This window comes from Ahaetulla prasina, chromosome 4 (assembly GCF_028640845.1).
Source record: "Ahaetulla prasina isolate Xishuangbanna chromosome 4, ASM2864084v1, whole genome shotgun sequence".
NCBI lineage: Eukaryota > Metazoa > Chordata > Lepidosauria > Squamata > Colubridae > Ahaetulla > Ahaetulla prasina.
In genome coordinates this window covers 55,918,056-55,944,215 of record NC_080542.1, presented here as the reverse complement: position 1 = coordinate 55,944,215, position 26,160 = coordinate 55,918,056, and the positions used below count along the sequence as shown (strand labels likewise).

Below are 26,160 nucleotides of genomic sequence, written 5' to 3'. Positions count from 1 at the left end.
GATGAAACGCCAAGAAGACGCCTGAGAGCACCTGGAGGTCCAGTCGCCCGGTTGATCGACACTAGTTAGGTCCTATTCTAGGACCTACCTAGTGGCAATGAGGGAAGCGAGGCGCCTACGCCCACCCTCATTGCGCCGGCAGATAACCCGCCGCCGCCAGCCTGGGTGACCCGCCTTCCTACATCAGGAGGTACGGGATGACCCTTGCAGGGACGAGCCGAGGAGTTTAGCGGTTATCTATACGATAAAATCGCCAGCTGAGGGACGGTCTGGACCGAATTTGGGATGATCCAAGCGAGGGAGAGGAGGCACGCCTTGTTGAGCTCATTTGGGATGAGTTTGACCCTGTGGCACCCCACAAATGAGGTGCCTAGCTGTCGATCTCTGACCCCCTGTCAATACCATCTGCAAACGGTCGGAGAGGTAGGAGGAGAACCACCGAAAAACGGTGCCCCCCACTCCCAAACCATCCAACCGTTGCAGCAAGATACCATAGTCGATGGTATCAAAAGCCGCTGACAGATCTAACAGAGGAGCAGCCCCTGTCCCGTGCCCTCCAGAGATCATCAACCAACGCGACCAAAGCCATCTCCGTGTTGTACCCAGGCCTGAAGCCGGACTGGCAGGGGTCTAGATAGACAGTTTCCTCCAGGTACCAGGGAAGCTGCCAAGCCTCCACACTCTCAACAACCTTCGCCACAAAGCGAAGGTTGGAGACAGGTTGGTAATTAGCCAAAACAGCTGGGTCCAGGGAAGGCTTCTTAAGGAGGGGCCTCACAACCGCTTCTTTCAAGGTGGCTGGGAAGACTCCCTCCACCAGAGAAGCACTTATAATGCCCTGGAGCCAGCCTCGTGTGACCTCCTGAGTGGCCAGCATCAGCCAGGAGGGACACGGTGCGCAACTTAGGTGTCCTCCTGGATGATCGGCTGTCGTTTGAAGATCATTTGACGGCCGTCTCCAGGGGCCTTCCACCAGGTTCGCCTGGTTCGGCAGTTCGCCTTCCTTGATCGGGATGCCTTATGCACGGTCACTCATGCTCGTTACCTCTCGCTTGGATTATTGTAATGCTCTCTACATGGGGCTCCCTTGAAGTGCACTCGGAGGCTTCAGTTAGTCAGAATGCAGCTGCGCGGGTGATAGAGGAGCTACGCGTAGCTCCCATGTAACACCGCTCCTGCGCAGACTGCACTGGCTGCCTGTGGCCTTCGAGTGCGCTTTAAGGTGTTGGTGACGACCTTTAAAGCGCTCCATGGCTTAGGACCTGGGTACTTACGGGACCGCCTGCTGTTACCACACGCCTCCCACCGACCCGTGCGCTCCCATAGAGGGACTTCTCAGGGTGCCGTCCGCCAAACAATGTCGGCTGGCGGCCCCAGGAAGGGCCTTCTCTGTGGGGCTCACACTCTGGAACGAGCTTCCCCGGGTTTCGTCAAATACCTGACCTTGGACATTCCGTCGCGAACTGAAGACCCATCTTTTTATTTGAGGCTGGCTTAAATTTGGATTTTAATAAGGGAATTTTATTAATTTTAAATGGGGTTTTAACTGATGGTCCCAGTATCCTGTCTATGTCTTCGGGAGTCACAGAGTCGAACTCCGCCCAAATAATATTCTCAAGATCTGCCTCCGTCGTCCCACCTGAATCCACCCAATCTGTGTCCAGCCCGTCCCGGATCTGAGCGATTTTATCGTGCAGATACCTTCCAAATTCCTCAGCACGACCCTGCAAGGAGTCCTCCCGAGCCCCCTGAAAAAGAAGGGAGCAGGTCACCCTAAACAAGGCGGCTGGGCAGTTATCTGCCGATGCGATAAGAGCGGAAAAGTATTCCCGCTTTGCTGTCCCTATCGCCACTAGATAGGCCTAATTATGTGACCATACTAATGTTCGGTTAGATTCGGAACGGCTGGCTCTCCAGGTGCTCTCTAGCCGTCTTTTCCGGCGCTTCATCTCTCTCAGCTCCTCAGAAAACCAAGGAGCCAGTTAAGAGCAGCGCCGGGTCAGAGGCCGCAAAGGCACGACGCGGTCCAAAGCCACTGCCCCTGCCCTTTCCCAGGCGGCAACAAGTTCTTCGGCCAGGCCGTGGGCTAGATCCTCGGGAATCGGCCCAAGCTCCGTCAGGAACCTAGTGGGGTCCATTAGGCGCCTGGGACGGAACCACCGAACTGGCTCCGTCTCCCTGTGGTATGGGTTAGCGGTTCGAAAGTCCAGGCGAAGAAGCAAATGATCTGTCCATGGCAAGGGAGTAATGACTAAGTCCCCCACTTCCAGGTCATTCAGCCACTGTCTCGAGACAAAAATCAAGTCCAGCGTGTGTCCCCTGATGTGTGTGGGCCCATTCACTAACTGGGTCAGGTCCAAGGCTGCCATGGAGGCCATGAACTCCCGAGCTGTCGACGATGTTTTGCCTACTGATGGCAGGTTGAAATCCCCCATGACTATAAGCCTGGGGGTGCCAACCGCCGCCTCGGCTATGACATCGAGCAGCTCAGGCAGGGCTGCCATCACGTGGCAGGGAGCCAAGTATGTGATCAGCAAGCCCACCTGTAACCCCTGGCCCCACCGTACAAAGAGAGACTCACATCCGGCTGTCTGCGGGACAGTGACCTCCCTCGGCTCCAAACTCTCGTTGATAATAACTGCTACCCCCCACCCCTGCCTTGAACCCTCGGCTGATGAAATGCTCGGAAACCTGGTGGACACATTTCAACGAGAGTAACCCCGCCTTCCGAGCCCAACCAGGTCTCCGTAATGCCCATTACATCCGCACCCCCCTCTTGTATCAGATCTGGCTCACGTGGCCAGCCATCCCTCCTTCTTGGACTGCAACAACTTTGGGAGGTATGGCAGAAGTGGCTTTTTCAAATTGCCCTGCTATCGCTTTTATACTTGCAGTATTTACAACAAATTTGGTTCCATATTCTTTTTATCTTTCCTTTGCAATTTGTCATATCTTTACCATTATATTATAAGTTTATGGACAAAGCCTGTATTCTTTCATACATGAAAGATCATTCCATGCCAAGTGGTCTGATTTCAGAAAAGTGCCCCGCTTGATCATCACAGATTTCGATGAAATTTTGTGTGAACATGCACACATGTCCCCAATGAACATTGGTAAAGTGTTATGTGTGCCAATGCAATACTTGCAGAGATATAGTCATTTGTGTGACTTAGGGGCTGGTTTCAAAACCCATCAGTTTTAATGGGAATTTTAAGGGGAGGGTGGGAACTGACAGGTTTGGGTTGGGGGTGGGGAGGGTGGGGAGGGAAAACCTGTCAGGGGAGACGAGTCCAGCAAGTGTTTAATAGGAATTTAATAGGTCCGAAGGTGGCGGGGAGGGTCTCGTTCCAGTCCACCAGGGTTTTGTTATCAATACGGTATGTGGGAGAGGCAGATATGGCGGAAGGGGGGGGCATATCAGGTTTTGGGGGCACGCCCTCGCTATTTAAGAGCGATCGCGTGCTCCGGCCCCCCAAAATTTTCCAGTTCCCCGAGTGGCCAGAATACCCGGGACTTGGGCCTTCGGCTGATGTTATGTAATGCAAGATCCGTGGTTAATAAAGCTCCCCTGATTTTAGATCTAATTCAGGAAGGGACCACGGACATTATGGGCATTACGGAAACCTGGTTGGGCACAGAAGGGGGTGTTCCCCTAGTAGAGATGTGCCCACCAGGTTTCCGAGCATTCCATCAACCGAGGGCCCAAGGTAGGGGTGGCGGGGTGGCGGTTATTATTAGGGAGAGTCTGGAACCGAGGGAGACCACTGTGCCTCAGAAAGCTGGGTGTGAAACCCTCTATGTGAAGTGGGGTTGTAGGACTCAGGTGGGCTTGCTGATCACGTACCTGGCTCCTTGCTGCGTGACAACAGCCCTGCCCGAGCTGTTGGAGTTGCTAGCTGGGTTGGCAGTTGAAACCCCTAGACTGTTGGTCATGGGGGATTTCAACTTGCCATCAACTGGCATGGCATCCTCGACCGCTCGGGAGTTCATGGCTTCCATGACGGCCATGGACCTGACTCAATTAATTGATGGCCCTACTCACATTGGGGGAGGCACCCTAGACTTGGTTTTTATCTCTGGCCAGTGGTTGAATTATCTGATTTTAAATGATTTAGTTATCGACCCTTTGTCATGGTCAGATCATTTTCTCCTTCGTCTGGACTTTCAGACCACTACCCACCGCCGCAGGGAGACGGAACCAATGCGTTGGTTCCGTCCCAGGCGCCTGATGGACCCTGAGAGGTTCCTGATGGAGCTTGGGCCATTTCCCGAGAACCTGGCCCACGGCACGACTGAAGAGCTAGTCACGGCCTGGGAACAGGCCGCGGCTGGAGCTTTGGACCGTATCGTGCCTTTGCAGCCTCTGACCCGGCGTCGGTCTCAACCAGCTCCTTGGTTCTCCGAGGAGCTGAGGGAGATGAAATGCTGGAGAAGACGCCTAGAGAGTGTTTGGAGATCCAGCCGTTCAGAGGCTGACCGGACACTAGTTAGATCCTATAGCAGGACCTACCTAGTGGCACTGAGGGATGCGAAACGTTCCTACGTTTCCTCCCTCATTGCGTCGGCAGATAACTGCCCGGCCGCCCTGTTTCGGGTGACCCGTTCTCTCCTTCAACAGGAGGGACGGTAGGACCCTCTACAAAGGCGTGCCGAGGAGTTTAACGGTTATCTATACGATAAAATCGTTCAGCTTTGGGATGGATTGGATCAAAATTGGGTAGATCCAGACGAGAGTTCCGAGACCTGTCTTGTTGAGGTGGTTTGGGATGATTTTGACCCTGTGACTCCCAAGGACATGGATAGGTTGCTGGGTAGGCTGAACGCCACCACGTTTACTGGATCCGTGCCCCTCCTGGTTAGTACTGGCTACACAGGTGGTGACACGAGGCTGGCTCCGGGGGATTATAAATGCTTCTTTGCGGGAGGGGGTCTTTCCTGCTGCCTTGAAAGAGTCGGTGGTGAGACCTCTCCTCAAGAAGCCTTCCCTGGACCCAGCTGTTTTAGGGAATTACCGGCCAGTCTCCAATCTTCGCTTTACGGCGAAGGTTGTAGAGAGTGTGGTGGCATGTCAGCTACCCCAGTACCTGGATGAAGCTGTCTATCTAGACCCGTTCCAGTCTGGCTTTCGGCCCGGATACAGTACGGAGACAGCTTTGGTCGCGCTGGTGGATGATCTCTGGAGGGCCAGGGATAGGGGTTATTCCTCTGCCCTGGTCCTATTAGATCTCTCAGCGGCTTTTGATACCATCGACCATGGTATCCTGCTGCGCCGGTTGGAGGGGTTGGGAGTGGGAGGCACCGTTTATCGGTGGTTCTCCTCCTACCTCTCTGACCGGACGCAGACGGTGTTGACAGGGGGGCAGAGATCGACTCCGAGGTGCCTCATGTGTGGGGTGCCGCAAGGATCGATTCTCTCACCCCTCCTGTTCAACATCTATATGAAGCCGCTGGGTGAGATCATCAGTGGCTTTGGGGTGAGATACCAACTGTACGCTGATGATACTCAGCTGTACTTTTCCACCCCGGGCCACCCCAGCGAAGCTGTTGAAGTGCTGTCCCGGTGTTTGGAAGCCGTACGGGTCTGGATGGGGAGGAACAGGCTCAAACTTAATCCCTCCAAGACGGAGTGGCTGTGGATGCCGGCACCTTGATACAGTCAGCTGCAGATGCGACTATCGGGGGCGAGTCGTTGGCCCCGATGGAGAAGGTACGCAACTTGGGCGTGCTCCTGGATGGTCGGTTGTCCTTTGAAGATCATTTGACGACCGTCTCCAGGAGAGCATTTTATCAGGTTCGCCTGATCCGCCAGTTGCGTCCCTTCCTGGACCGGGATGCCCTATGCACGGTCACTCATGCTCTCGTTACCTCTCGTCTGGACTACTGCAATGCTCTCTACATGGGGCTCCCCTTGAAGAGCACCCGGAGACTTCAGCTAGTCCAGAATGCGGCTGTGTGGGTTATTGAGGGAGCAGTTTGGAGCTCCCACATAACACCTATCCTGCGCAGACTGCACTGGCTACCTGTTGTTTTCCGGGTGCGCTTCAAGGTATTGGTTACCACCTTTAAAGCGCTCCATGGCTTAGGACCGGGCTACTTACGGGACCGTCTACTGCCGGCCTCTATCTCCCAGCGTCTGGTACGTTCCCACAGAGAGGGACTCCTTAGGGTGCCGTCAGCCAAACAGTGTCGACTGGCGGCCCCCAGGGGGAGGGCCTTCTCTGTGGGGGCTCCTACCCTGTGGAACAAGCTTCCCCTCGGGCTTCGACAACTACCTGACCTTAGGACCTTTCGCCGCAAACTTAAAACCTATTTATTTCGTATGGCTGGCCTGGCCTGATTTTAAATTTTAAATTTAAATTTTAATTGAACTTTGATGGGTTTTAAATTTCTGTAATTTTATGAGGTGTAATGTTATTTTAAATTTTCTGGCAAATTTGAATAAGTTTTTTAAGGGTTGTTTTAATTATGGTGTATGTTTCTGTTTGTATTTTATTTGCCTGTTCACCGCCCTGAGTCCTTCGGGAGAAGGGCGGTATACAAATTAAAATATTATTATTATTATTATTATTATTATTATTATTATTATTATTATTATTATTATTATTATTATTATTATTATTATTATTATCACTACTGGTTCGTTTGTGGATGCACGCATGCATGTGCAGAAGCGTCCGAGCAGGTGGGTGGAGCCTGCCACTGCTAACAGTTCGCCCGATCTGGGGTGAAGCAATAGCAACCCACCACTGGTGTGACTCCATACCACAGCCTTCTACAGTATGACTCTGAGATTCCAGCAAATTTGAGACATAATATCTCTGGCAATATTTTGTTGAGAGAAATAAAACTTGGCCATCTTGTACAACTTTTTGTGCTCTATTAAACAAAATAATATAAACATTATCATGAGCAATCTCCATCTAGATAATTTGGAGCAAATTTGGCCGAAAATATTGCGGCTCAAAAAATGGTTAAAGTTTGGCTTTTTATATCTCTGGAAGGAAAGGTATGAGAAACATGAAACTTTGTGCATAATAACTTAGCATTACAAGGTTTTCTAATGTAAAATTTCATTCTCCTACTGCTTTCCAATAGTTTACAAATTGAATGTAAAGTTGAAGTTTTTTGTAAAAACGCCAAAATTAGGGTATTTTCAGCCCACTTTTACAAAAAAAGACCTTCTGGAAACTCTGTTAAATCATTCTCATTAGAAAGAGCATGTTGCAAACCCCACAAAAAAGTAGGATTGGTTTTTCATTGCTGATGTATAAAACCCTAAAAATAGGGACAAATTTGAGGATATTGCTATACCAACGTCAGACATCAACAAGCATTATTTTATATTGTGCCATTATCATTTCATTTAGGTTGGAGTTTAATTTAAGTTGTACCTTGATGAAGGTATCTTTTCTTTTATGTACACTGAGAGCATATGCACCAAGACAAATTCCTTGTGTGTCCAATCACACTTGGCCAATAAAAATTCAATTCAATTCAATTCAATTCAATTCAATTCAATTCAATTCTATTCTATTCTATTCTATTCTACTGTAAAGTGTGTAATTAATTTCTTGCATGGTATATGAATCTGTTAGTCTACTAGTGGTACTTCTACACTAATGACAGCGGTTAAAAGTGCTGAGGTACTTTAGTGACGCCACACGTTAACATGTTGTAGCTATAGGATTCTGAACTATACAGGTGTAGTTGTCATATTTTTGTCAAAAAATGCCCCCTTTTTTGTGGGGAGGGCAAAAATGCCTTTTTTTGCGAAAAGCAGGCCCATTTTTGGCCTCACAACCCTCCCCACGTCATGTTTTTGCCCTCCCCAGCCCCCAGGAGCACTCTGAAGGCTTCCCAAACCCTCTGTGTACCCAATTTTTGCAAAAAATGGACCCGTTTTTGCAAAAAACAGGTTTGTTTTTTGCTTCCCAACCCCCCCCCCCCAATGTCATGTTCTTGACCTCCCCAGCCCCAAGGAGCACTCTGCAGGCCTCCCAAACTCTCTGCAGATCCCATTTTAGTAAAGAATGGGTCTATTTTTGGTGAAAACGGGACATGTAGGGTGGGGTTTCGGGAGGCCAAAAATGGCTGTATTCAGTGTATAAGATTCATCAACATTTCCACCCTCTTTTAGGGGGCAAAAAAGTGTGTCTTATACTCCAAAAAGTACGGTATATCTCCACAAGAATTACATCGGCACACGTAAAACTTTACCAACTTTCATTGGGGACCTGTGTTCACACAAAATTTCATCAACATCCATCGAGCAGGGTCTCCCAGACCACTTAACATGGAATGATCTAGCAATTTTAATGATAATGATAATAATAATAATAATTAGGCTGTATGTTTTGATTTAAGCATAAAAATATTCTACTGTTAATATTGCCACAGAAATATTCCATATTCCTGTTCTTGATCACTAAAAAAGATGAACTGTCCACAGAGACAGGTTTGCAGTACTTAGAAGTAAGAAAACAATAGATTAGGAAAACTGACCAAGAGTAGTAATGCATCTGAAATATATTAGCAAAATTAATTGAGAGGAAAGAAAGGAGCTGCTTGTTTGTGTGGCACTGGGTGAAGCATAGATACAAGGATGATGAAGTCCGATGAAGGCTATAAGCCTGCATACATGGTATTCAGAGAAAAAAAAAATTATTTTTTTGCTTGTATTAATTGTTATAATTACAAATTTGTTAGAGGACATTAATACATAGCAGTCTGACAATAAACATAAAACACGTATAGGGAAACAATACATAAGCTCTTAATTTCTCACCATATGGTACACGTGGATGACTACCATTTGCTATATTATCTGATACGCCAGCATCTTCTGTTCCACAGCTAGTCAGGGGAATAGTACTTTCATCACTTTCTTTTACACCAGGAAGTTCTTTAAAGACAGGCATATCCTCTTCTTGAATTTTGTCAATGCTTTCATCAGATATTTTTGATAGTGCACTTTCTTTCTTTAAACGACCTAGATAAAATGCAGGAGTTTAGAAACAATAATTCATTTACAGAACTATCTTTCAGGGTCAATATGTCTGATGTCCTTTAAGCAAACTGACTACAGTGATACAATAATTTACTATTTTGTTAGCTAGAGACACAGTTCATATATAACTTCACACTAATAAAACAAATTTTTTTTAGCATAATTATCAACTATTTAGTTTGGAATACCAAATTTTAATCTGTCTTCTTAATTCTTACTTCAAAGTATGTTGCAAAGAAGAAATATTTTTGCCAGGACCAAAACATTCTGCACTTAGTTAAAATCAATCATGTATAATTTAATTCATTTTACACACAATTTGCATTTCTTGTATGCAATAAAATTGCATTTGGGATCACGGTAATATTTATTTATTTATTTATTCATTCATTCATTCATATTTTTATACCGCCCTTCTCCGAAGACTGAGGGCGGTGTACAGCAAATAAAACAACAAAAATTCAAAACAAATTAAAATACTATAACAAGTTTAAAAATCTAATTCGACCGCTGTATACTTAAAATATTAGCTAAAATTTTTCAAAAGCTAAAACCCTGTTAAAAAACCCGCTAAAACCCCCCATATTAAAATTAATCAGGCCAGCCCCGCTTGGTGAAAAAAGAAAGTCTTGAGCTCGCGTTTAAAGGTCCGGAGATCAGGAAGGAGACGGAGTCCCACTGGCAGCTCATTCCATAGAGCCGGGGCGCCCACAGAAAACGCTCTTCCCCTGGGGGCCGCCAGCCGACATTGGCTAGCTGACGGCACCCTAAGAAGGCCCTCCCTGTGAGAGCGCACTGGACGTACCGGACAATGGGAGGTAACTGGCGGCAGCAGGCGGTCCCGTAAATATCCCGGTCCAATGCCATGGAGCGCTTTAAAGGTGATAACCAACACCTTGAAGTGCACCCGGAAGACCACCAGCAACCAGTGCAGCCTGCGCAGGAGAGGTTTTACATGGGAGCTACGAGGAGCTCCCTCAATCCCCCGCGCGGCCGCATTCTGTACCAGTTGGAGCCTCCTGGTGCTCCTCAAGGGGAGCCCCATGTAGAGAGCATTGCAGTAATCCAGACAGGAAGTGACGAGGGCATGAGTGACCGTGCATAACGAGTCCCGGTCCAGGAAAGGGCACAATTGGCAAATCAGGCGGACCTGATAAAAAGCTCCCCTGGCGATGGTCGTCAAATGGTCTTCTAAAGACAGCCGTGCGTCCAGGAGAACGCCTAAATTGTGCACTGATTCCCTGGGGACTAACGATTCGCCCCCCCACAGTCAGCAATGGGGTAAGCTGACTGTGCCGGGACACCGGCATCCACAGTCACTCCGTCTTGGATGGGTTGAGTTGGAGCCTGTTCGTCCCCATCCAGACCCGAACGGCCTCAAGACACCGAGTCATCACATCGACGGCTTCGTTGGGGTGGTTCGGGGTGGAGATGTACAGTTGAGTATCATCAGCATACAGCTGACAGCTCACCCCGAAGCCACGGTTGATCTCTCCCAGCGGCTTCATATAAATGTTGAACAGGAGGGGTGAGAGAATCGACCCCTGTGGCACCCCACAAGTGAGTTGCCTAGGGGTCGATCTCTGCCCCCCTGTCAACACCGTCTGCGAGCGGTCGGAGAGGTAGGAGGAGAACCACCGTTAAACGGTGCCTCCCACTCACAGGCTCTCCAACCGCCGCAGCAGGATACCATGGTCGATGGCATCGAACACCGTTGACAGATCTAACAGGACAAGAACAGAGGAACAACCTCTGTCCCGTGCCCTCCAGAGATCATCAACCAACGCGATCAAAGCCGTCTCTGTGCTGTACCCAGGCCTGAAGCCGGATTGGCACGGGTCTAGATAAACAGTTTCCTCCAGGTACCGGGGGAGTTGCCAAGCCACCACACTCTCCACAACCTTCGCCAAAAAGCGAAGATTGGAGACCGGACGATAATTAGCCAAAATAGCTGGGTCCAGAGAAGGCTTCTTAAGGAGGGGCCTCACCACCGCCTCTTTCAAGATGACTGGGAAGACTCCCTCCCTCAGAGAAGCGCTGGTAATTCCCTGGAGCCAGCCTCGTGTAACCTCCTGAGTGGCCAGTACCAACCAGGAGGGATACGGGTCCAATAAACATTTAAAATGCAAGCAATAAAATATCAGTCTTACAGGACTCAATAAACAAATACTTATAGCATGTTATTAAAATATTATAACAGTGTTCTAGAAGTCCTCATGTGAAAGATTTAAAATAAGATTATTTCAACCCATCAATTTATGCAAAAACATACTTGCTATTTTTCTTTTCATCCATGGACATACAAATATCCATACCAAGGCAGCAAATACAATAGATACACCAATTGATACCAGTGCTATTGCCCATATTGGAAGTGTAATTCCTAGGACTGAAAAAAGAAGAAAATAAAAGTGTGCATTTCTTATGTTCTTATCAGTTAACTGTTATATTTAGAGAGGAACTGGAATATTGTTTCAGAAATATAAGCCATTAAATCAGAAAATTAAGTCACTTTCTTTGTAATACAAGGATATACCATACTTTTTGGAATATAAGACACACTTTTCCCCCTCCAAAAAAGTGGGTGGAAATGTCTGTGTGTTTTATACAGCAAATGTTGCCGAAGCCCCGCCACCCGCTTCCCAGAAATTTACCTCCTTGTTGCAAACAGCAAGGTAAGCTTCAGCACAGCCTGATTTAGCACGAGTAGCTGATTGGTGGTTGGATCGGCCTCCTGGAATACTGCCTATCAGCTGTTCCAGGCTGCAGAAATCGCTGCCACCCATTGCCGCTGTCACCTATCACCGCCTCTGGATGCTCCATTTTCGGCCTCTGAGCATTCCGTTTTTGGCCTGTTCTAGGGGGTGACAACAGGTGACAGCAGCGATGGGTTGTGCCGGCACCGATGTGTGGTAGCGATCCCCATACCCTGGAACAGCTGATAGGAGGTATTCCAGGAGGCTGATCTAACTGCCAATCAGCCACTTGTGCTAAATCAGACTAAAACAGTGCTGAAGCTGACCACACTGTTTGCTGTTTGCTGCAAGGAGGCAAATTGCTGGGAGATAGAGGCAGATTTTTTTTCTTGTTTTCCTCCCCAAAAGCTAGGTGCGTCTTATACTTCAGAGTGTCTTATAGTCCGAAAAATATGGTAAATTGTTGGTATTATTATAAAGCAGAAGATTGCATTCCATCTGCCTTTTTTGGATTACACAGAAAAATATATTATGACAAATGAACATTAAAATTTATATTAAAATCATAAAACATGATATTGTGCTGGATTTAATGTTTAACCTCTCATAAGGAGAATAGTATTCATGGACTAATTCAAATAAAAAAAGGATACATTTATAGCAATTGCTGTTTTTCAAGCCAAATATTGCAAGTATTGAGGCTAACTTTTTGAAAAGTCTTGGCTTGCAGACATTATCTGTTTGATAATGTCTTTTTTTTTTTTTTGAAAAAAAGTCAGGCTAAATTAAGGTGGGAAGAGTACAAAATTATATTCTGTATTCCAAAGGACAATACAATCTTTTCACAGCAGATTCCATCTACTCACCTGGAGCACCTGTATACATTATGGAGAACACATTAATAGTTATTGTAGCAGCATAAAATACTGGAAGAGCACGGAGACCATTTGGTACTGGATCTTCCTACATTTTAAAAAATAAGCATTTTTGAGATGTAATTAATTAAATCAGATTGTTTTTTTAAAAATCAATACATTATACTGTAAACATTTTTAATATTAAAATTATTTCAATTTTTTTCCAAATTATTGGAAAAACATGCAGTAATCAAAAGATTTTTATTTATTTATTTATCGTATTTGTATACCGCCCTATCTCCCTAGGGACTCAGGGCGGTTCACAGGCAAATAAAAAGGTACATATAAATACAGAATAAAATATCAATTAAAAAACTTATTCTACACAGCCAAATAATTAAAAAAGAACAATATAAATAATAAAACCCATTAAAACCCGTATAAATTTAAAATCTAATCCAGTCCTGCGCAGATGAATAGATAACCTGTGGCTTCTGAATTCTGACATCAGCCCCATCATCATAAGAACAAAATGAGAATATACAGTGTTGATCTGCTATATGGTTTAATTTAAAATTATAGAAGGTAAATTATGGCTGGTTCAATATTCTCTCCTAGAAAAGGTAAAAGCTGACATTGATATTGAATATACATAACTTAACAGCTTGTTATTATTAGGCAGACATATAATATTAGATGTATTATTCTCATATAGAAGAAAAAAAATGATCCCAGAAAAGTGGAGCACATACTTCATTTTATTGAATGGTGGTTAAGATTCGAAGATCTGAATTATTTCCACTGAATTAAATACATTCCCTTATCCATTCCGTAACTTATCATTCTTTCACCTGTCTTGCTAGTTTGGCAACCCATTCAGGATTAGGTATACAGAAAATTATCTTGAATAGACCTTACAAAGCATTAGACAAAGTTCTACAAGAACTCACCTCCCAAAGGAAAATGGAGGAGGTAGAACTATCAAGAGATGTTTGACCTCTTCATAAACTACCAAGGACTTTAAAAGCCAAACAGATTTTGTTTGCTATAATTTATTATATAACTACTGAGACAAATAATAGCTCAAAGTATTGCTTTTGAGCTGCTTTCAAGAACTTTCGCCCTATGAACATATACCATATTATCTATTTTTTCAGCCAAAGATCAGCTGCTAAGAGAGCATCTTTCTTCATAATGTTTTAGCTTTAATAGAATGCCCTCCAATTTCAAGGAAATATTTAAATTCTACAGTAAGCCCTTCATTTTTTCCTGACCGTTTATGTAAGAAGAAATACAAAGTCTTGCTAGGGAGATTGTATCACCAACATTTTTCAATTGCACTTATCAAGGTATTTATAATGTAGTATGCCAGAAACAAGGGACAGTGAACACTGGATTTCTATACTCCCTACCTCTCATTTTTTTGACGTAATGGTAAAACAGCAGAGGTGTGTATTTTCAATTTTATTAACTGTTGCTTAGCACAAGATCTATACCTGGTTTTTTTAAACTTCCTTTAACTGACACCAAGCTTGTATGAGGAAAAGTAAAGGAAGTGAAAATGTAAACAAATGTGTGGGAGCCTGCCTGGGTTTAGAACAGGCAAATAAACAAGAATAAAAGGACAACAATTGGAGTAAGAAATAGGACTTCCATGATCAGTGAGGGCAAAGGAATCAGGACACAAAATCTTTTCTTTTTCTAAATTCTTTTTCAAAATAATACAATTTCATAATACAATCTACTTTCATTATTTAATTTCCATTTGAAAATATGTCATAGAGTTCTGTTTTAACAAGCTGTATTTTTCAAAATGAATAAAATATAGCAATTCAAATTCATTTGATAAATAAAATCAACAGAGTTGTGAGTTTCATTCCAGGCTGTTATTGAGGATTAGTCTAATGTAAAACCTCATATCAAGTATGTACTTATTTACATCCGGGGGCTGATGTTTCTCTGCCAAATGAGAACATATTGCACCAAATAAGGAGGAATTTTTCTGAGAGGAGGCTGAGTCTTCCATTATTAGAGAGGTCAGATGAGCTTTGCCATTACAGTAACTTTAATAGAAAAATGTATCTCTAAAGTGTATAATTGTAGTTGAAGTACTAGGAGAGATAGGACTGTGCAGATTTTTCTCCTTTTCATCTTAAAGCCAAAAGTAGTCCTCAACCGACAACCATAATAGAGCCTTCCATTATGATTGCAAGTCATGATAATCATTAGACAAGATTGTCTCATTTGACAACTCTCCTTCTAATCTCTCTGTTGCAATCATCAATCAGTCAATCAATCAATCAGAATAGAGCTGTAAGGGACCTTGGAGGTCTTCTAGTTCAACTCCCCTGCTCAAGCAGGAGACCCTAAACCATTTCAGGCAGGCAGGCAGGCAGGCAGGCAGGCAGGCAGGCAGGCAGGCAGGCAGGCAGGCAGGCAGGCAGGCAGGCAGGCAGGCAGTCTTTTCTTAAAAACTCGCAGGGATAAAGCACCTCTAATATCTGAAGGCAAGATATTCCACTGATTCATTGTCCTCACTGTTAGGAAGTTTCTCCTCAATTGCAGGTTGCTTCTCTTCTTGATTAGCTAAATAACAGTGTGGGTTAACTGGAACATGGGGAGGGAAAGGCCCTGGGAAGCTTAGAGGAAGCCAGGTCCACCTGCTATAGGCCTTGCAATGCCTCCCTCAACCTGAGACACTTCATGCAACACTTCCTGCCCCTCATGATCCCCACAGGCCTTGGGTAAACTTTGCCCTCCACTTGGTCTCTAAGCACTCCCCCCCCCAAAAGTTCCCACAGACCTTGTCCCTGCTTCCCACCCAACATACCCCATACCACACCTACTTTGTGCAAAATCTAGCTTTCAAAGATTTCCAGAGTTTCAAAGCTTGGATTAGGGAACACTTCATTGTTGGTCCAAATGGCACAGATCAGAGGTGGTATTCAGCAGGTTCTGACCAGTTCTGGAGAACTGGTAGCGGAAATTTTGAGTAGTTTGAAGAACCGGTAAATACCATCTCTGACTGGCCCTGCCCCCATCTTTTCTCTGCCTCCCAAGTCCCAGCTGATTGGAAGAAAATGGGGACTTTGCAGTAACCTTCCCCTAGAGTGGGGAGGGAATGGAGATTTTACACTACCCTTCCCCTGCCACACCACATCTATCAAGTCATGCCCACAGAACCGGTAGTAAAAAAAATTGAATCCCACCACTGGCATAGATCCCAATTTGGTCATTTTCCAAATGGCTACATTAAATAGTGATTGCTCAGAAAATGTGGCCATTTCCAGGATCACCCGACATTACCCAGCAATAAAGTAGTCTGTTCTGCTTCCATAACACAATGTTTCCAGAGCTATCCAAAGAAATGCACAGACCATGTTAGGACAGCAGAACAAATCACTCCTTCCCTGGGTTACATGGCTGCATCCTGGAATGAACTGCCTTTTCAACAATTCAGTGAATCTACTTTGAAGCCACTGGGATGGTGCTAAGTGGCTTAGCAGCTAACCAACTTGGTATGCTTCCCTAATCCAAGTTCTGGAGCTCTTGAAAGGTAAGTGTAGGGCCTGGGGTGGGAACCAGGCCAAAGAACTGTGGGGACATGGCTAGGGGTAAATAGGCAGGGGGGCATTGCAGTATCCCTGTGGGTCAGTCATAAGGGCAGTGAGGGTACTGCAATAGTCGTAAATTCAGGACTCAGTCAAAAGTAGCTTTTGGGGGAGGCTCCAGTGACGTCACCCTCCTGCTGGGTGCTCAAACAGAGCACTCCGTGTTAGAAGATTGTAAAAGTCAGTGAAACAGAAAATAAATCACTGTTCACTGAGCTTAGCATAATCTCTGGGTGAAAGAGATTATCAGAATTGTGGAAGAGTGGCAGGTCTGACAGGGGGTTTGCTCTTAAGAGCGAATTTTCCTGGATTTATGACCCCACCGAATTCCACTCCTTCCAACTTCAGCACGCCCCTGTTTTTATCAGGGAAAAGGAGAGGAATGTTGCTTCTGCTCTAGAGAACTTATTAAATTGATTGATATTCCAAGCAGACGGGAATTTCACAAGCGTTCGAACTTTGATGTAGAATCAGCACGGCAAGTACCGACTCCCTTTTTGAAATTTGAAACCTTTCTTTGTCTTTGATTAATTGACTTTTAAAATGGCGTCTAAAAGTGAAAGTAAAATTTTTTAGTACGATGAAGCAGCGTTACTTGTGGATTGTTACAAACGGAGTTTTTTTTATACTGAAAGGAGGGAAGGAGAGTTATTAAGTTTGAATTCCTGATTCTTTTGAAGACAGAATGGCAGCTAAACCTTTAAAGCCTTCTGGAAGAAGGGGATCTGAACCAAGTCTTGAGGAAATATTGAAAGAACAATTAAAACTTTCTGAAGATAGGCAAAAGAGATGATGGAGAATTTTAATGCAAAAATAAGAGAAGATATTCTTATGGCAGTTCAAGGACTGAGTAAAAAATTGAAGGATTGGAAGTGGAAATGCAACAGATCTCTCAGTCAAATAAGTATTTAGAAGATGAAATGAAAGGTGTTCAGAAAAAAGTGGATCAAAATGAAGATCAGGTTGTGATATTACAATATAAACTTATGGAAGGAGCTCTTAGAATTCGTGGTATGCAAGAAGAGCGTGAGAAGACTTAAGAAAAATTATATCAGAAGCATTGGCTGAATTTATTGAAGCGGACCCCAAGAGGTAGCTTACCAAATTGATAAAATATATAGAGTTAATTCTTGGATTGCAAGACAGAGAAAGCTTCCTCGGGACATTGTGGTTTATTTTGTGAAAAGGACTATGAGAAATCAAATTCTGCAAGTTTCATATCAGACAACTTTAAAAATTGGAGAACAGGAGTTGAAGGTGTTGAAAGAGATTCCTTCAAAGATGTTAAGAGACAGGAAGGAATTTGCTTTTTACACAAGAACTTAAAAAACATCAGATTCAATTCAGATGGGAGGTGCCAGTTGGACTGACACTATTCTATCAAGGAAGGAGATATAGAATTGACACTGTTTTAAAGGCAAAGGATTTTCTTTCTACAGTTTTGAAAGTCGAAATAGAAGTGATAGAAAAACTTCAAGAGACTCAAGAAGGCGTGGTGACCCAAGAGCCTTTATTGCTGCCAGTATTAGAGGAACCACAAGAGCAAAGGGTGACAAGAGGAGCCCTTAAGCGTAAAGAAGAGCAACAGTCTCAAAGTAAAAGTCAGGATCCCATTATGGAAGCTGTGGGAGGAGCTAGACGGAAGATACCGGAGGAGGAGCTTCGTTGTCTGCTTCAAAGCTTCAGGAGGCCAGTAATGGCAAATAGAATCTTGTCATGGAATGTTAATGGCTTGAATTCAGCTCAGAAAAGAAGGAAAATATTTCACTACTTGAAACAATTTAAAAATGATGTGATTTGTTTGCAAGAGACACATATAAAATTATCAGACCAAAAATATTTAATTAATTCAAAATTGGGTAACCATTTTGTTGCATCAGCTTTGGAAAAGAAGCATGGAATTGTTGTATATATCAGGAAGTATATACCAGCTAAGCTAATTGAGGCAGATATTCAAGGAAGATTTATTGCTATTGAACTGGTGATAGATGCAAAAAAGACTTTGTTGATAGGTATTTATGCACCTAATCAGCAACAAGAAAAGTTTTACAAAATGTTACATGAGAGGTTGACCCTCTGGGATTATAGTTCGTTTATTTTATTAGGAGACTGGAATGGAGTAATTGATACAAGAAGGATAAGAGAACTCCTCCAAGAAGATACCTATACATGCAAAATTACCAAAATCTTTTTGAAATGATGGAAGACTTTGAGTTTAGAGATATATGGAGGTTACGGAATCCAGATGAGAGAGATTTTACTTTTTTCTGATAGGCATCAATCTTTTCACGCATTGATTTTATTTTAATTTCTAATGACTTGCTTTCTAGGGTGAAGAAAACGAAGATATTTCGAGGTGTTTAACTGACCATAGCCCAGTATGGATGGAATTATTACAAGGGAAGAAAGGTGGTAGAAAATGGAGGTTGAATGAAATTCTGTTTAGATATGAGGATAATGTAACTTATTGTAAGAAACAGTTAAAAGAATTTTTTGATTTTAATATGTACAAAGGGACACCTATAGGAACTGTGTGGGAAGCGAGCAAAGCGTTTATTAGAGGATATTGATTTATTTGGACAACAGGCAAAGGAATAATAAACAAAAGCAGCGTAGATATTTGGAAGAAGAAATTCAAGGAAGCAACAGTTATTAATTCAAAACCCACAAGATCATAAACTTAAAGAGGCTATAAAAATATTACAGAGTCAATTTAATATGTTAATGGCAGACCAGGTGGCAACGAATATACAATATGCTAAACATAATACTTTTGTAATGCAAATAAACCTGGGAGATGGTTGGCATATAATTTAAGGAAGAAACAGAAAGCACGTGTCATACAAAAATAGAATATAAAGGTAAAGAGATATCAACAGGATAAAATTAAAAGGCATTCTCAGAATTTTATACTGCACTATATGCAAAAGACAAAATATTGATAGGGACATTTATGATTATTTGAAAGATTATAAGGTGAATATTCTAACATTAGAACAGAGGGAGGAGCTGAACCGCCGATAGCTACTGGAGAAATAGTGGAGGCAATTAAACAATTAAAATGGGGAAAACCCCTGGTACAGATGGTCTTACAGCAACTTATTATAAAAAAACACAGGATGAAATATTAGGCCCACTTAAAGAATTATTTAATCAGATACAATTAGGAGTGGGAATACCCCCGTCATGGAAAACATCTTTTATTTCACTGATACCCAAAGAGGAGCAAGACTGCTCTAAACCTGGTAACTATAGGCCGATTTCACTTTTACATAATGATTATAAGATTTTTGTAAAATAATAGCAAATAGATTAATGTTAGTTTTACAACAAAGAATTCATACTGATCAATCTGGTTTTATAAAAGGGAGGCAGATGAGGAATAATGTTAGACAGATTATTAATATATTGGAATATTTGGAAAAGAAGAATACTTCAGCGGCACTTATTTTTTTGGATGCAGAGAAAGCCTTTGATCGATTGCATTGGGATTTTTTATTTAAATTAATAGAGAAAATGCAATTTGGAGACTGTTTTATTAGAATAATTAAAGCGATTTATGGAGAGCAAACAGCACAGATTATAGTAAATGGTAGTTTGACAGAAGTTATTAAGATTGCGAAAGGAACAAGACAGGGATGTCCCTTATCACCATTATTGTTTGTTTTGACTCTGGAACCATTATTAGATAAAATACGAAATTAATGAAAATAGAGGAATTAAGATTAGACAATATGAGTACAAAGTTAGAGCTTTTGCAGATGATGTAGTGGTTACGTTAATGAATCCTATAAATTCAAGTAGATTTTTGTTGGAAGTAATTGATAAATATGGAAAGGTATCAGGATTTAAAATAAATCAGAAAAAAACAAAAGTGATAATTAAAAATATGTCTATACAACAGAAACAAAAACTAGAGGAAATGACAGGATTTGAGGTAGTAAAAAAGGTTAAATATTTAGGGGTCTATATTAGCTCATCGAACAAGAAACTTTATAAGAATAATTATGACTTGCTATGGCAAAAAGTTCAGAATGATATGAATGGCTGGAAGAAATTGCAGTTATCCCTATTGGGAAGGATTGCGGCTATTAAAATGAATGTGTTACCTAGATTTTTGTTTCTGTTCCAGATGATACCTATAATTAAAAAGGATAAAAATTTGGAAGATTGGCAGAGTGGGATTAATAAATTTATATGGCAGGGTAAAAAGGCGAGGGTTAAAATGAAAATAATACAGGATTCACGGGAAAGAGGTGGTTTAAGAATGCCTAATTTTAAACTATATTATGAAGCAGTAACCCTTTCAGTAATAAGTGACTGGTTTAACTTAACAGAGGAAAGAATTTTGAATATAGAAGGTTATGACTTGTTATATGGATGGCATGCGATTTATTTTATGGAAAAAAGTGGATAGGGCTTTTAAGAATCATGTGTTGAGAAGTGCTCTTTTGGTCTGGAATAAATATTCCTATAAATTAGATTATAAGATTCCTATATGGGCGAGCCCTAGACATGCAATAGAGAATATAAATATAGAACAGAAACAGGAAATGATTACATATAAAGAACTTTTGTATGCTGAAGGAGGTAGATTGCAATTAAAATCATTACAGGTATTAAAATGAAGAAGGAGGAATTATACTTGGTTTCAATATGGGCAAATAAGTGCTAGATGGAAAGAAGATCAAAAAATTGGTATAATGCAAAGGGAGGAAAATTTAATAAAGCAAATTAGAAATCAGACCCAGGAGCATATAAAGAGATTGTATAATGTGTTGCTTGAAATAGATTCGGAAAAGGATTTGGTAAAGGATTGTATGATAAAATGGGCACAGAATATTCAGGAACCAATAATGTTGGAAACATGGGAGAAAATTTGGGTTAGAAATGTTAAGTTTACACAAGCACAGAATTTAAGGGAAAATTTTTATAAGATGTTTTATAGATGGCATTTAGATCCCAAAAAATTATCATGTATGTATCCTAATATCCAAGCGAAATGTTGGAGGTGTGATTGTGATGATGCTACATATTTTCATATTTGGTGGACTTGCAAGAAAATTAAGGTCTTTTGGATAAGAATTTGGTGGATTATTCAAAATGTACTGAAGAAGAAGATAAAGTTCCTGCCACAATTTTTCCTTTTGGGAATTATAATGGATTGTACAGGGATTGAGACTAAATTGATTTTGAACTTAATAACAGCAGCAAGACTGTTGATTGGACAATACTGGAAGAAGAAGAGATACCTACAATAGAAGAATGGATATTGAAAGTTATTAACTTGGCTGAGATGGCTAAAATCTCAGCGTTTTAAAAGACAATACGCAGGAAAGATATTTAATTGAATGGAAAAAATGGATTGATTACCTACAAAACAGATATCAGATTAAGAAATATCAGATTGCCTTTGAATAATTAGAAAGTTATTTTATGTAATGGGGAGGGGGTTGGGAGACGAAAAGCTTTGGATGTGGTTATTTGGATTGGACTTTACCTTGTGATTGACCCGGGAAGCCGGGGGTGGGGGAGGGAGGGGGATGTTTTGTTTTTTTTTTTTTTTTTGGGAGGGAGGGGGAAAAAAGGGGGAAAATGTTTTTGTTTTTTTTAAAACTCTTTCAATAAAAAAAAAAAAAAAAGTAGCTTTTGGGGGGATGAAAAGGTTGTTATGCGATCAATCACAAATCAATGACTACTTATACTTAATGTGTCTCTCTATATTCAATAAAAATGATTGTTGTACCTGGAAAGTTACTGAGAGTTTCATTGTAATTTTTAGATTAACATTAAAATGTATTTATGAAATAGATAATTTATTATTTTAACCAAAACAGTTTAAAAACTGAGGATCTAAATTTTTAAATCAAGTAGGTATGCAGATATTCTTATTATACAAATACTATTACGCAATTATAATACAAATGCTTAAATTTCAGATACATCATTAGAAATTAACAGATACTGTTTTTGTTTCATTCTAATTTGCATAACATTTTCATTTTATTTATTAGCATTATGGTTTTAATGCAATATTATTATTCTGTCCTTGTGAATCAGAGTGTGTAGACATACTGCAAAATAAATATAAACATTATTAAATGTCATACCTTTATAACCCTATAATTTATAACCTATAATGCCTTTCAGGGTGCCTGATGGAACGACAAATAGCATTAATGCATTGATACAGTATCAACTGTACTAACCTTATTTAAGATGAAAAATCTGATCAAGAGAAACAGTGCACCAGACATCATACCAGATAGTAGTGGGGAGATAAACCAGGAAGCAACTGAATATAAAATTTTAAAAAATATTACATTCAATAATTGGCAAGGTTCCATCCAATGTAAAATTCTACCAAAAAGCAACTTGTTCTCTATGCTACTTTCTAATAATGGTTAAAATAAACTCAGTTATTTAAAAAAAAAACACTCCAAAATTCAGCCAAGGTAAAGGTGTTTGAATCCAACTGATTTCAATAGAGCTGTTATATGTCTACTTATACTAAGTAAATTTATATTTAAAAGCACTCTTAAATATGTTTTTTGGCATTTCCAAGATTTCATCAGAATTTTTTTTTTACTCTGTGCTCACAAGTCAAGTTTGCTTAGTTTTTCTTTGTATTAAAATGTTCATCCTACTTTTTTAGTTTTTCCATATAGCTTTTACTGTTTAAAATCAACACTGGAGTTCAATTTCTTGAAGTTAAAAAACCCTTTAAAATGAAAAAAAAAAAATGATTGTGTGTGCATATGTGTATGTATGTACTGGTATGTTAAAGTGATTTTATCTGCTAGTATAAAGAATGTCATATAAATTAACTAAATAAAAGTACTACTGAAGTTTATAAATACTGAATTTATACAGGTAGTCCTCGACTTATGACCACAATTGAGCCCAAAATTTCTGTTGCTAAGTAAAACATTTGTTAAGTGAATCAATGCAGTTGTTAAGTTGGTCACATGGTTGTTAAGTGAATCTGGATTCCCCATTGACTTTGCTTGTCAGAAGGTTACAAAATCATGTGACCCTGGGACACTACGACTATCATAGTTATGAACCAGTTTCCAAGTGTCCAAGTTTTGATCACATACCATGGGAATGCTGCAAAGGTCATAAGTGTGAAAACGGTCATAACGGCCCTTTTTTCAGTGCCCTTGTAACTTCGAATGATCACTAAATGAAGTGTTGTAAATTGAGGACTACCTGTAGTTTAAATTCTTAAAAACCTTTTAAAAATAACAGTAACATATACTTTGTAGGAATATAAACATAATGAAATTCCATTGAACATTGTATGAAATCAATATCCCTATCTCTAATTTTGGTCTACTAACTAATTTTACAAAATTTAATTGGTTGCGGAAGGACATCAACATATAATATTTCAATAATACTAAAAGTTTTCATAGCTTAACACAATTTTAAGAATGCTTTATTTTTTAATGCAGTTTTAATGTTTTAATGTTACATTAGAGAGCTAGTTTAGTGTAGTAAAGGCAGTGTTTCTCAACCGTAGCAACTTTAACTTACTTTATGGGGAATTCTGGGAATTGAAGTCCATGTTATCTTAAATTTACTAAGATTGAGAAATGCTAAATCAAGATAGATATTAGGCTAAGAAACTGTGAGTTCTAGGCCTGCCTTAGGCACAAAGCCAGCTACCGATAGGTGACCTTGTGCTAATCACTTTCTCTCAGCCCTAGAAAAAGAGCAACGGCAAATCACTTTTGAAAAACCTTGCCAAGTAAACCTCAGAGTCTTGTCAAGGGGTCTCAGAGAATCGAACATGACTGAATGGAAGAAAAAAAAATTATACTACAAATAGAAGCATTTATATTATAAATAAAAACTGTAGTATGGAATTCAGGGCCTGTGACATCTGAAATTGCATTCAATTTGTAAATGTCTTTTGTCTTAATTAACCCTGAGATTCATTAGAATAAAAATATATTATATAGCTCAAGCACTTTTTTCTCCCCTTTCCCTTCAGGAGAGATATTAATATAATTTTAAAAGGCTAATGTCTAATCCAATACATTATAGATACATAGACATATAATTATAAGAATTCCTGTGCATTTCTGGCTATGCTGTTTGGAGAATCTAATTTTTGTATATTATCTTAATGAAACTATAGTTTACAGTGATGTTTGAACTATAAACAGTAGCATTCTGGACAAAACGTGACAACTCGTAGTTTGCACAAATTATCTGAATATAACTATCACATAAAAACATAGCGAAATTCTTCAAAACACTTTTTAAAATTCATTACAAGTTGTACGTAAAGAGAATATCAATTACCAATCTTGACAAGTTCCATCCATTGGACTCCTTGTGTGCCAATTGCAACTAATGAGAAACCAATGGTTGAACCCACTATACAATGAGTTCCAGATATTGGAAGCTTCAAAAATGATGCTATCAGCTGCCAAACAGCAGATCCTAAAACGTAAAGCATAAAGAGAACAATCAAGATAGGGTATTTTAACATTCTGGAGTATTAGAATTTTAAGGCATTTATAGTCTTTCAAAGGTAGGAAGAAGAATGTTACTGAATGCTACCAATTCAAATTAGAAATGATTTACTCTCTACTGATTTCAGTTTAAATAGTCTTGATTTCTGTAATGTAACAAAAGATCTTCAAGTTAACAAATATTCTTATATCATCATATATCGTTTATTATTTTACTTTTATTAATGCATACATTGAGTAAGGACAAAAAACTAAAGGTGCACAAGTATATTTATTTCTTTTGTTTGGGTAATTTCATCATCAAATATGGAATTCTGATAACTATCCAACTCACACCATTTTCAGTAATCCCATCACTATCTACCATTTCAGCATATCTGAGAGTTCCACCTATATCCATGATGGCGAACCTATGGCATGTGTGCCAGAGATGGCACACAGAGCCCTCTCTATGGGCACGCACGCTGTTGCCAGCTGCTCTTTTAGTTATCAGTGCACATATGCATGCCAGCCAGCTAGTCTTTACAGGTGCTGGAGCGCTGGAAAACGCCCTGAAAATGCCCCGAAAAACAGCCAAAAAACAGGCGACTTTCAGACCGTTTTTGGGGCATTTTTCAGGGCATTTTGCCTGAAAAATGGCCCTAAAAATGGTCATAACGACCCAAAAAACAGCCTGAAAATGGTAAAAAAAAATGGCCAAAAAACAGACATGTGTGCACCGGCCAGCTGGTCTTCGGGTTTCCGGCACTCCGGGGTACACACATGCACACGTATGGAAGTGTCCTGGTTTGGGCACTTGGTGCCAAAAAGTTTCACCATCATTGACCTATATCATATTTCAATATGATCCAGTATCTTATTCATAGCTGTAGAAAGACATAAGAGTTTATGTAACAAACTATCAATTTTATATAATACTTAGAGTCTAATACTTTTGTGAATTTATTGGATTACTACTGCTAGTAATTCTCAATTTGTGGCTATAATTGGGACCAGAATTTATGTGCTAAGCAAGATAAATTGTTATGTGGGTCAGGCCCAATTTTACCTTTTTTGTCATGAATGTTAAATAAGTTACTGCAGATATTAAGTCCCTCATGCTGTCATTAAGCAAATCTGGCTTCCTGCATTGATTTTGCTTGACGAAAGCCAGCTGGCAAGGTCACAAATTGTGATCTTGTGAGCCTGGGAACACTGCAACTATCTTTAATACCTATCAGTCACCAAGTGCCCAAATTTTGATGATGTGCCATCAGGATGCTTCAATGATTATAAATGCAAGGACCAGTTATAAATCACCTTTTCAATGCCGCTGTAACTTTGAATGGTTGCTAAATGAATGGTTTTAAGTCAAAGACTACAGTATTTCTTTCCTATGCTTCAACCACTTCAATAAGTCCAGCCGACAAAGCAAATATTGCAAGCTAATAAATTGTTGGATGACGTGTATAAGGTAGAAACAAAGAAACACTCAAATAATCTAAAAGGAAAATAATATTG

At 40.9% G+C, this 26,160-nt stretch overlaps 1 protein-coding gene across 1 annotated transcript in view; it reads right to left on the bottom strand.

Annotated features, from left to right (window-relative positions):
• Window positions 1-26,160, bottom strand: part of LOC131198201 (sodium-dependent phosphate transporter 2-like) — a 97,330-nt gene that overhangs the window by 17,683 nt on the left and 53,487 nt on the right. Inside the window, exons 4-8 of the mRNA XM_058182699.1 lie at window positions 24,488-24,628; window positions 22,384-22,469; window positions 12,573-12,669; window positions 11,283-11,399; window positions 8,789-8,992 (exon numbers count right to left, since the gene is read on the bottom strand). Of these exons, the coding sequence (XP_058038682.1) occupies window positions 8,789-8,992; window positions 11,283-11,399; window positions 12,573-12,669; window positions 22,384-22,469; window positions 24,488-24,628 (645 nt within the window). The remainder of the gene's footprint in view (window positions 1-8,788; window positions 8,993-11,282; window positions 11,400-12,572; window positions 12,670-22,383; window positions 22,470-24,487; window positions 24,629-26,160) is intronic.